This window comes from Chiloscyllium plagiosum, chromosome 32 (assembly GCF_004010195.1).
Source record: "Chiloscyllium plagiosum isolate BGI_BamShark_2017 chromosome 32, ASM401019v2, whole genome shotgun sequence".
Taxonomy (NCBI): domain Eukaryota; kingdom Metazoa; phylum Chordata; class Chondrichthyes; order Orectolobiformes; family Hemiscylliidae; genus Chiloscyllium; species Chiloscyllium plagiosum.
The window spans coordinates 42452870-42465826 of record NC_057741.1 but is presented as its reverse complement, the minus strand read 5'-3'; the positions used below and the strand labels follow the sequence as shown (position 1 = coordinate 42465826).

General features: G+C 40.6%; 1 protein-coding gene across 1 annotated transcript in view; it reads left to right on the top strand.

Annotated features, from left to right (window-relative positions):
* The window catches only part of LOC122539562 (diacylglycerol kinase theta), a 199973-nt gene that overhangs the window by 45494 nt on the left and 141522 nt on the right, over nt 1–12957 (top strand). The window contains exon 5 of the mRNA XM_043674545.1: nt 8856–8941. Within this exon, the coding sequence (XP_043530480.1) occupies nt 8856–8941 (86 nt within the window). The remainder of the gene's footprint in view (nt 1–8855; nt 8942–12957) is intronic.

The window sequence follows — 12957 nt, the reverse complement described above, 5'->3', positions numbered from 1 at the left end:
ACTATATCTGCAGTCATTTCTTTTAAAGCGCGAAGACAAAACCCTTCAGATCCAGTGGATTTGCCTGCCTTTAATTTTGAGCTTTTCCAGAACTATTTATGACAAGATTAATGTTTTCAGTTCCCCTCTCCCTTTCATGTCTTGATTTTCAAGCATTATTGGATGTGTTTTGTATATTCTACAATGGAGACATGCACAAAATGCCTGTTTAGTGCATAACCATTTTCATATTTCTCATTACGAATGTCCAAATCTTGCCCTCTAAGGTGTAATCACATACCTCAGTCACTCTTTTTTAAATACTTTTATATTTCCAGTCACTCTTTTTTAAATACTTTTATATTTCTGAATAGCTTCCTTTCATAGACCATTTTCTTCCACTCCCCTCTGTTTTAGTCATTCCAAGCTGATTTTGAAGATATGTGTTATTCAGCCCCTCAAGACTGCTCCACTACTCAATAATATTGTGTCTAGTTATGATTTGAATTTCACATTCCCATCTGCTCCAATTAACCTTAGATTTATAGTTCTGAAGAAGGGTCAATGGATCCAAAATATTAACTCCAAGTAGTCTCCACAGATACTGCCAGGCCTGTTGAGTTTTTTTTTAGCAATTTCTGTTTTTGAACCAGAGATTCTTGTTAGGCAAGGGAATCAAACTACTTCTGCCCTAAAATTATTCACTGATCCCACCACCACTGCCTTCTGAGGCAAAGAACTCCAAAATCACAGAAGGTAAGAAACCAAATTTCACTTCACCTCTGACTTAAAAGACTACCCCTGATTTTAAGATGCTGTTTCCTAGTTCTGGGTTAATTCAGAAGATGTGAATTACTTCCATGTCTGTTTTATCAGAACACGATTGCGAAATATAAAATTATGAGGGCCATAGACTAAATAGATGGTAAGAAATTTTTCCCCTGGGTGGAGGGTTCAGAGACCAGGGACACAGACCTTAAAGTAAGGGGAAGGACGTTTAGAGAGGATGTGAAAACATTTTTCCTCACCGAGAGGATGGTGGGAGTCTGGAACTCACTGCCTGTTGGGCAGTGTTAGGTAGAGGCAGAAACCCTCCTAACATTTAAAAAGCATTTCGATATGCACTTGCAATACTAAGACATACAAGGCTATGGGCCAGGTGCTGGTAAATGGGATTAGAACAGTTAAATGATTGTTTTTGACTGATGTGGACTCAATGGGCTGAAGGACTTTTGACTACAGACTAGTGACTGTTAAGAATCTTATGTGCTTTAATCAAGGCACCTGTCACTCTTCTAAATTCCAATGGAAACAAGGCCAGGCTGTCCAACCTTTACTCATAAGATAACCAGCTCATTCCAGGTAGCAATTTCATAAACCTCTTAGAGTCACAGAATCATACAGTCAGTCCATGCTGACCATGTTCCCAAATTAAACTAGCCTTCAAATCTTTCCTATTAATAAACTTAAATGTTGTAGCTGTACCTGCATCCGCCATTTTCCATACAAGAACCACACTGTTTTTAAAAAAAATGCCCCTCATGTCCTCTTTAAAATTTCCTCCTCTCCCTTAAAAATATGTGCCCCGGTTTTGAACTGCCCATCTTTAGGAAAAAGACCCCTGTCATTCACCTTGTCTATACTCTTCATGATTTTATAAACCTCAGTAAGATCACGTCTCAATCTCCTACGCTCGGCAAAAAAATTCTCAGCCTTTCCAGTCTATTTTTATCTCAAACCTTCCATTCCTGGCAACATCCTGTAAATCTTTTCTGAACCCTCTCCAGTTTAATGACATTCTTCCTATAACAGGACGACCAGAACTGTACACAGTTCTCTAGAAGAGGCCTCACCAACGTTCTGTGCAACCTAAACACGACATCCCAACTTCTTTTCTCAATGGTCTGATCAAGGAAAGCCTAACTGCCGCCTTAACCATGCTGTTTACCTGTGGTGCAAATTTCAAAGAATTATATACCCGAACACTGAGGTCTGTCTGTTCTACAACACGACCCAGCACCCTGCCATTAATTTTATAAGTCTTGTCCTTGTTTGTATTACCAAAATACAAACCCTTACATTTATCGATATGAAACTCTATCTGCCGCTGCCGTCTTCGTAATCTTAGATAACCTGTGGGTCTGCGGTAGATGGTGAGAGAACCCAGAAGAGGGAACAACATACTTGACCTCATCCTTACAATCTGCCAGCTGCAGATGCATCAGTCCAGTATAGTATTGATAAGAGTGACCACCGCACAGCCCTTGTGGAGACGAAGTCCCAACTTCACATTGAGAATAACCTCCATTGTGTTGTTTGGCACTATCACTGTGCTAAATGGGACAGATTTGAACAGATCGGGCAACTCAGGACTGGGCATCCATAGGCCCTGTGGACCATCAGCAGCAGCTGAATTGTACTTCACAATCTGTTACCTCATGGCCTGGCATATCTCCCACTCAACCATTACCATTAAGCCAAGGGATCAACCTTAGTTCAATGGAGAGTGTAGGACGGCATGCCAGGAGCAGCACCAAGCATACCTGAAGATGGGGTGTCATCCTGGTGAAGCCACCAAACAGGACTACTTGTATGCTAAACAGCATAAGCAGCAAGTGATAAATGATCTCACAACAGATCAGATCTGAGTGCTGAAATCCTGCCACATCCAATCATTAATGGTGGTGGACAATTAAACAACTCATTGGAGGAGGCATCTCCACAGTAGGGCCAAGTGGATGAACCATCGTGGCCTCCTTCTGTGGTCCCCAGCATCACAGATACCAGTCTTCAGCCAAATCGTTTCGCTCCACATGATATCAAGAAAGGTTTGGAGTCACTGGATATTGGAAAGATTACGGGCCCTGACAATGTTCCAGCAATAGTACTGAAGACTTGTGCTCCAGAATGTGCTGCTGCCCTAGCCAAGCTCTTCCAGTACAGTTACAGGACTGGCATGTATCAACAATGCGGACAATTGTGCAGATATGTCCTGTATATTAAAAGCAGGACAAATTTAACCTGGCCAATTACCGCCTCATCAGTCTACGCTTGATCATCAGAAAGTGATAGACTGTGTCATCAACGGTGGTATAAGCAGCACCTGCTCAGCAATAACCCGCTTGATTGACACTACATCCACAAGCATCTAATCCCTCCACCACCAACATCCAGTAGCAGTGTGTACTGTCCACAATATGCACTGCAGAAATTCGCCAAAGATCCTCAGACAGCACTTTCCAAACCCACAACTGTTTCCATCTAGAAGGACAAGGACAGCAGTTTAAGTGAGCGCCACTTTTGAGTTCTGTCCAAACCACTCCCCATCCTGACTTGGAAATATATTGCCATTTAACAGTTCAAGAAGGCAGCTTACCACTATCTTCTCAAGGGCAACTAGGGATGGGTAATAAATGCTGGCCCAGCCAGCGATGCCCACGTCACACAAATGACTAAGTAAAAAAAATTCACTATACCACCAATTTTGGTGTCATCAGCAAACTTACTAACCATACCTCCTATATTCTCATCGAAATCATTTACATATATGACAAAAGTGGACTCAGTACCAATCCCTTCTAAACAGCTTCAAATGTATTTACTTCCTTCCTTAAATAAGCGGACTAAAGTTGCACACAGTATTCAAGATGTGGTCTCGATGATGCCCCGTATAACTGAAACATAGCCTTGCTTTTTTGTTCAATTCCTCGATAATGAAGGATTCTATGTGCTTTCTTAATCACTTGCTGTATCTGTATATGAATGTTTTGTGACTCATTTACTGAAGTACTTGAAGCTCTCTGTGCCTTGGATTTCTGAGGTTGTTTTCCATTTAAGCTGTTGTGTGATACTTAGATGTTCATTGGATTGTTATGAACGCATAAACCAATGATTCCCCCACCTCTCCAAAACCCCAGCCTATCTCCCAATCATAACTTCCCAACTATAGCTCTTCAGATCCTTGCCACTGTCTCTAAGTTAACCTCTTTCTGGAAAGTAACTTGTGTCTACTACAGATAATGGAGGTTGACAAAAGATAGAAAAAGCAACAACACACTCTGCCACTGTGCTGAATTCCTATTTGAATTAACTTCCTAGTTGCGCACACCCCTACTCTATCAGGCAAACAAGTGATTATCTATGGTTTATTATTTGTGATGATTGTCAGTGGCAGATCCATGAACTGATATTTGATAAATTAGAAGTTTATAGCAGCTACTCAGCAATCACTGAATAGCAACGGATTACACCATGTTTTCAACACAAATATGTGAATAACTTAGAGTCATAGAGATGTACAGCATGGAAACAGACCCTTCGGTCCAACCCGTCCATGCCGACCAGATGTTTCAACCCAATCTAGTCCCACCTGCCAGCACCCAGCCCATATCCCTCCAAACCCTTTTTATTCATATACCCATCCAAATGCCTCTTAAATGTTGCAATTGTACCAGCCTTCACTACTTCCTCTGGCAGCTCGTTCCATACACGTACCACCCTCTGTGTGAAAAAGTTGCCCCTGAGGTCTCTTCTTTATCTTTCCCCTCTCACCTTAAACCTATGCCCTCTGGTTCTGGACTCCCCGACCCCAGGGAAAAAACTTTGTCTATTTACCCTCTTCATGCCCCTCAATTTTGTTAACCTCTATAAGGTCACCTCTCAGCCTCCAATGCTTCATGGAAAACAGCCCCAGCCTGTTCAGCCTCTCCCTGTAGCTCACATCCTCCAACCCTGGCAACATTCTTGTAAATCTTTTCTGAACCCTTTTGAATGTCACAACATCTTTCCAATAGGAAGGAGACCAGAATTACACGCAATATTCCAACAGTGGCCTAACCAATGTCCTGTACAGCCACAACAAACTTGTCATCCTCTTTAGTTGTTGGATAATATGACCCATGAAGTATGTATTGTAAATGAATAATTTATTTGCTTTTCTCCCTTTTACCCTGACGTTTCTCCATTCACTGTCCCTTTTGAAAACGTGATCTGGAAACACCAACCAGGAAATTTGCCTGTGTTGCTTCATAGCTGGCCTTTAGGAGCTGAGAACAGTAAAGATAGAATGCAGGGCTGGCAGGTGACATGAAAATGGGTGGCTTATTTTTCACTGATGAAGACTGGATGGGCAAGTGGCCTCCTGTGCTCTAAACATGCTCTTGCCATCACAATATAAAGAGATATATCATATTATTCAAGATTACAGGAGCACCTAAACTCCTCTATCTTATATTTTTTGGAAAGAATTCTCAGACTATATTTCAAAGACTTTTAGTCAAGTCAATCTTAAATATCTATTTAAAATGTATTTCTTCACAGAGAGAATGGGATTGAAGTTATTTCATCTTTTAACATCTCTAAATAAAATTGCACTTCATTCAGAAGTATGAAAAGCAAATAGCTTATTAAATTAAGCATGATTGTGGCTTGAGACTGGAGGTGAGAATCTAAAGCATGCATTAATTGTGCAAGCTCAGCTGTGAACCATGCCCACATCGAATGACATTCCACCATTATTCACAGTCCTTTTCAATCTGCCTTCAACATTTGAGGTTTTGTACAAACTTAATTTCACACCATTATCGATGTTTACACAACATTTCTGCAATAACCTTGAAGACAGTTAATGTCTTACTAGCAAAGTTGGAAGCTCTCCTCTGAGATATATGGCTAACTTCCAGTTCCATTTCTATCATAAAATTGAAACAAGGAAATGGTTTCGCTCGGTATAAATAAATCTGCTACATTTTTCTTTCATTGCTGCATCAAATCTCATCATTGTAGCTTTGCAAGGAGATCAAAAGTAGCCTTGATAGAAACTTGACTTTTTGGAGTATTTCACAGAAGCAGAACTGTAGAAAATTTGTGAAGTGCAGGAAAATTATTTTGCAAGCATTATTAAAAAGTACATTTTGCTCATCCATCAAGTGTCAACAGAATTTCATTGTTTTGATTATACAGCTGCTTTTTGGGAAAGAATGACTTCAGCTATCATGCTGCTGTCAGCTCTTGCAGTATTTCTATAGGGCCATAAAAATACCACACCAGCCTTTGCATGCAAATGTGTAATTTTGAGACACTGGGTGGGATGAAGAGTGGCTGCCTGCAGGGCTGGGTGTGTTCTGATCCATGTTAAAGCATTAATCAGAGATAGAATTTGTCATTGTTGAAGCTTTTTGCTATTGATCAGGCTGATGTTGTCTCGGAGTTCTAAAGAAGAATCAGTGTTTCCCTTGCCAACAGTGCATACCCTTTCGTTTAACAGAGGTCACCAAGAAAATTGTAAGATTTTCTTTTAAATAAATGTTATTCATGCACGTGTATGCATTCAATGTATAATTAATGCAAAAAGACTTGTATTGAGTGTTTGGCAATGTTCATTTAATATTTGTGCAGCAAGGTCATTCTCTTTTTAGAATACTGACTCGACTGAGGGACTTGATTTTCCTGTGTTAGCTTCAGCCACCCACATATTTGTAAAACCTGTTTGGTTTAGTTTTGGGTGTTGGATATAGTTTGCGCAATAATTATGAAAGTATTATGCCATTATTTAGCAAGTTGCAGCCTGCCTGAGAAACTTGCAGGTTAAGAATTATCTTGCCACTGTTAAAACATTTATATCACATTCCACATTCCAACTACTAAGCATATTGTGTTTTTGTTATTCCAATTTTGAAAAATATTTTCAACAGCTCAATTTGCTTGTATTAGAAATGGGATGGATGAGTGAGGCTGTCAAAACTGTTCAGTGATTTAAGCTTTCAGTCTAAACTCGAACTGGAGGCCGTGAAGATAAATTGCATCTTGCTGTTATTTTTCTGATGTGAGTCTAAACATTGGTTGTATTTTACTGATGGTCATTTCCTGAGAATATCTTAATGTATTCTCACAAGTTAACTGCAGGCTGTTAAGGAGTGAAATTAGCATGCCCTTTTTCACATAAAGTGAGCTGGGGATGAGATGAAGTGGGTAGTTGGATGGAGCAAGCATGGGGGAAAAACAAAGGTTTACACCTAGCCAGGATAAGATTTGCATTGGACTGAGGCCTGGCATGGATTGCAGTTGCATAAAAATGGATAGAACACTGGGAGGATGGGGTAGAGAAAACCCTGGTAAATTGGGATGGGTTGTGAATAGACTTCATGTGTCACTTCAGCTTCTTCACCGTGTTGTTGATTAGCTGTTACTACATTTGCACATCTTTGCATGTCTTGCATAGCTGCTGTCTGATAAACCCTAGTAACCTCTTGCAACTAAGGACGACTTGCTCATTTTCTCCGTTTTGAAGTTTGGTAAACCAGTAAAGCAAATAAGAAAGTGATGTTAGTCACTGACACTCATTTAACTATGGTCCAAATGGATATTAATGTGATATCAACGAGGTACCAATTCTTCCATTGAGCTAGACAAAACAGACTTTAAGTACAAATTTGTGAAATACTGTACTCATCTATGTATTTTATTCCTCTCAATCAAACAAATGCCTGTTGCATAATAACATAAGTAGAAGCAGGAGTAGTAGGCCTGTCGAGCCTGCTCTGCCATTCAGTAAGATCATGGCTGATCTTTTTGTGGATTCAGGTTCACTTACCTGCCTACTCACCATAGCCCTTAATTCCTTTACTGTTCAAAAGTTTGTCTAACTTTGCCTTAAAAACATTCAATGAAGTAGTCTCAATTGCTTCACTAGGCAGGGAATTCCATAGGTTCACAACCCTTTCAGTGAAGACGTTTCTCCTCAACTCAGTCTGAGCTCTGCTTCCCCTTATTTTGATGCTATGCCCCCTAGTTCTAGTTTCACCCGCCAGTGGAAACAGCCTCCCTGCTTTTACCTTATCTATTCCCTTCATAATTTTATATGTTTCTGTAAGATCACCCCCCTCATGCTTCTCAATTCCAATGAGCTTAGTACCAGTCTACTCAATCTCTCTTTATAATCCAACCCCCTCAACTCCAAAACAAATCTTGTGAACCTCCTTTGCACCCCGTCTAGTGTCAGTACATGCTTTCCCAAGTAAGGAGACCAAAACTGTATACAGTACTCCAGTTATATCCTCACTAGCACCCTATATAGCTGCAGCATAACCTCCCTATTTTTAAACTCCATCCCTCCAGCAACGAAGGACAATATTCCATTTCCCATTTTAATTACCTGCTGCACCTGCAAACCAACTTTTTGTAATTCATGCACAAAGATACTGAGGTCCTTCTGCACAGCAGCACACTGCAATATTTCCCCATTTAAATAATAGTTAATTTTGCTGTTATTCCCTACCAAAACCGATAACCTCACATGAGGGCCTTATGCAGTACTTCACCTGAATTATTTGTAGATATGGAAGAAACTGTAGTTTTTGTGTTATTCCTAGTCATTGGGATGCAATTTGGAATCAAAATATTGATTTCATGCACTAAACAGATCTGCACTGATTGGCTTTTTTTAAATTAAAAAAATGACGTATTTTCAGTCAAAATGGTGACCAATGAAAAGTACATTGGCTGAAGTAAACTTGCATTAATAAATGGTGTTATCAATTTCCGTAGATAAAGGTAGTTTCCCTACACAAAGAAAGTGGTTCTTCTTGAGTTTGACTGCAAAAATATTTTACTTTTTCCTTCTGTGAATAATGATCTTTTCACTGAGCTATCCACAGCCAACAGTGCACATAGTATGATTTAGAAAATGGAATTGCAGTGAGCAGGGAATGTATTTGTTTCAGCACCAAGGGTAATGGTAGAAAAGTAAATATTTTCTGCCTCTATTCGTAGAATAAATACATTTAAATGAACTAATGATTGCCATGATAACATAACTCAGTTTAATTTGTGAACTGACATAGCCCCATATGATTAATGATGCCTTTCTAATTTGGCAGTGTGCGAGCTACATGTCCATGTTGACTGTGGCCCCTTTGCTTGCAGTGATTGTCGGCGATGTCACCAGGATGGACAGTATGATCGGGTGAGTATGAGAGACTATAAGATGTAGGAGCAGAATTAGGCCATTTGGGTGTGCTCCACTGTTCAATCATGGCTGATACATTTCTCAATCCCATTCTCCTCTCTTCTCCCAGTAACCCTTGATCCCTTAATAATTAAAAACCTATCTATCTCAGTGACTTGGCTTCCACAGCCTGATATGGCAATACCTTCTGGCTGAAGAAATTCTTCCTTATCTCAGTTTCAAAGGGTTGTCCTTTCACTTGAGGCTGAGCCCTCACACCCTAGTCTCTCCTGCTGGTGTAAACATAATCTTCACGTCTACTTTGTCCAGATCTCTCAGTATTCTGTAAGTTTCAATCAGACACCCCTCGTCCTTCTAAACTCAGAGTACAAATCCAGAGTTCTCAACCGCTCCTTATATGATAAGCCCTTCATCCCCAGGATCATTCTTGTAAATCTCCTGTGATCTCCCTCCAAGCCCTCCAATCCTTCCCTAGACATGAGGCCCAAAACTGCTCACAATACTCCAAATGCGATCTGACCAGAACCTTACAGAGCTTGAGCAGTGTATCTCTGCTCTTGTATTCTAGTCCTCTCAAAACGAATGTTGATATTGCATTTACCATCCTAACTTCCAACTGAACCTGCCTGTTAAACTTAAGAGATTCCTGAATTAGGACACTCAAGTCCCTTTGTGTGTTAGATTTTCAAAGCCTTTCCGTGTTTATGAAATAGTTGAGAGAGTGGTGCTGGAAAAGCACAGCAGGTCAGGCAGCATCCGATGAGCAGGAGAATCGATATTTCGGAAGAAGCCCTTCGTACCTTTCCTGATGAAGGGCATATGCCCGAAACGTCGATTCTCTTGCTCCTCGGATGCTGCCTGACCTGCTGTGCTTTTCTAGCACCACACTCTCGATTCTGATCTCCAGCATCTACAGTCCTCACTTTCTACCTGCGTAGAAAATAGTCCACGTCTCTACGCTTTCTATCAACGTGCATAGCCTCACATTTCCCCACATTGTATTCTATCTGCCACTTCTTTGCCCACGCAGTTAGCCTGAACAATTCCTTCTGCAGCCTCCCCATTTCCTCAACACTACCTGTCCCTCCACCTGCCTTTGTGTCATCTGCAAACCGAGCAACAATGCCCTCAATTCCTTTGTTCAGATTGTTAATGTATGACATGAATAGGTGTGGTCCCAACACTGTCCCCTGAGGAACTCCATTAGTCACCAGGTGCCATCCTGAAAAAGACCCCTTTATGCCCACACTCTGCCTTCTGCCAATCAGCCAATCCTCTATCCATACCAGTAAATTGCCCTCGTACCATGGGCGCTTGTCTGATTTAGCAGCCTCCTGAGTAATACCTTGTCAGAGGCCTTTTGGAAACACAAATAGATCATGTCCACTGGCTCTCTTTTGTCGAAATTGCTGGCTACCACCTCAAATAATTCTAACAGATTTGTCAGGCATAGCCTGCCCTTGATGAAGCTGTGCTGACTCAGCCCTATTTTCCCATGGGAGGAAGGGGAGGATGCTCTCTGTAACAGTTCTGCCAATGTTATAATCAGACAAAAATCAAGTCAAACATTGCTCATTTATATAAATTAAACATTAGTGGACTGTACGTATTGAAGCACTTTTATGATAACAGTGATTAGCAACATAAACTTTTTCAAGTAATGAAGGCTGACTAATGATGTGGAAACATAAATACCTGATTTGATTAATAATACAATGTGTAGTAGTCACTCATAAATGGAAGTGGGGTCGGATACTTTTGTAAACCTAGGAAAAGCAAAAGAATAGCTAAAGGAAAAGTGGGATTGATTAAAGATGAATTTGATTGGGGGAAGAAACAGTCAAGCAATTGAAAATCAATGTTTGCCTTAGAGAGGTTTCATAATGGACTGTAGCAGTGGAAATGAGAATTTGCAAAGGAGAAAATAAGGATTTTAGGATAACCATTGTTAAGCTGGCGGAACTAAAATATTGATTAACTCAGTGTGCAAGGGACCAGTCCTGATAGTTCAGAACATTACTTCTTGGATGTCTTTGGATATAGAAATTGTTCCAGAGGATTGGAATATTGTCAGTTTAACAACTCCATCAGAAAGGGTAGGCAATAGCCTAGTGGTATTATTACTGAACTATTAATCTGGAGACCCAGGTAATGTTCTGGAGTCCAGGGTTTGAATTCCGCCAGGGCAGATGGCGGAATTTGAAATTAATATAGTCTGGAATTAGGAGTCTCATGACTACCATACACCATTGTCATTTGTCAGGAAAATAACCCACCTGGTTCACTAATCCCCTTTAGAGGAGGAAATCTGCCATCCTCACCTGGTCTGGCCTCCATGTGACTCCAGATTTACAGCAATGGGCTTGACTCTTAACTACCGTCTGAGCAATTAGGGATGGGCAATGAATGTTGGCCCAGCCAGTGGCACCCAAATCTATCCATGAATTACAAAAAAAGGAAGGATAACTAATCTCTATTCTTAGCATTGATCAAGAAATTGGACTAATTGCCCTCGCATTAACCAAAGTAACAGTGGGTGAGCTCATTGTAGTCAATATGGTATAAAATAATCACAAACAAATAAAACAAGAAAAATCCTGGATTCATTAAGGGTAATTAAAAAGGATTTGTAAAAGGTAGAAGTGTCTTGCTAAACAGTGGAATTTCTTGAAAGTGGGGGGTGGTGGGGAGTGATTATTATTGTAGAAAATGCAGTGAATATTGTCCATGTGCATTTTTATAGAATCTCTACAGTGTGGAAAGAAGCCATGTGGCCCACTGAATCCGCACGTACTCAGCTTTGACAAAGGGTCAGTTAGACTCGACATGTCAGCTCTTTTCTCTCCTTACAGATGCTGCCAGACCTGCTGAGATTTTCCAGCATTTTCTCTTTTGGTTCTTGATTTCTATGATTGCCTTTTCTGACAATCAACAGTAGTTTCATGGTCATTACTGGACTTTTAATTCCAAATATTAATGAGTTGATTTTTTAATTGCAGCGTTATTTTGGTTTATGTAAATTATAAAGTATCAAAACATTTAAAATAGGTCATGAATCACAAAGCTAAGCAGTGCAAGATAACATAGTTAAGTCACAATGCACTGTGGCATTGAGACACAAGTCAAAGGTTCCCTCTTGCAATTCTTCATTCACTGTTCATGCACTGGTTTGGTCTAACATCAGTTGTGATGCTTATTTTTTGCAAGGTTGTAGGATTCTTTAAATTTATTGTGTTTAGTATGCTATGGCCAGCAGTGAGCTTTGGCAGATTATCTCACTTAAGTGTCTCATGGACCCGGGGTCTTAGCTGGTGGGACTAGATTGGGTTGGGATATCTGGTTGGCATGGATAGGTTGAACGAAGGGTCTATTTTCATGCTGTACATCCCTGACTCTATAAGCCCAAAAAGCGAACCCCATTGGGAAGGGGTGACCTCACTCAACTCACTCCAGTATCTGATTCAGTACCAGAAAGTGGTGGGCCCATTTGATTGTTTGTTTGCCCTAGACCAGTGTCTTCCGTGTTGTGATCCCAAATACCATTCTGCCATCACTCACCTGTGGCCTATGTCCCTCGGTGATTCTGGGGCTAGGGTGGGCATATTGGAAGTGCCAACAGCCACCACTCCTGTAAGGAACCTGGATTTGTGGCTCAATGGTGCTTTGGTTTGGGAAAGGATGGCCGTAGCCTGGTTAAGTACATGACTGGTGAAAAGTGGTGATCAACATCTCTTGTTGGCTTTTCAGTCAGCAGATGTAACTGTCCCTTCGCCTTCCTTAAGAACTGCCGACTTTGTGGAAACCAAGAACTCAAATCTCACATTAATTTCCCAAAGGGAAGGAGGGAAAAACTGGAGAGACATCCTGTCATCTTCAAAATGATGGTTCAGTGACTGGTGGTGGATCTCCTGCAGTCCCAACCAATGGAAACCTAGATGGAATTGGAATTCAATAATTTTGTGGAATTAAGAGTCCAATGATGACCACAGTAAAAAAAAATTAGAGAAATCATT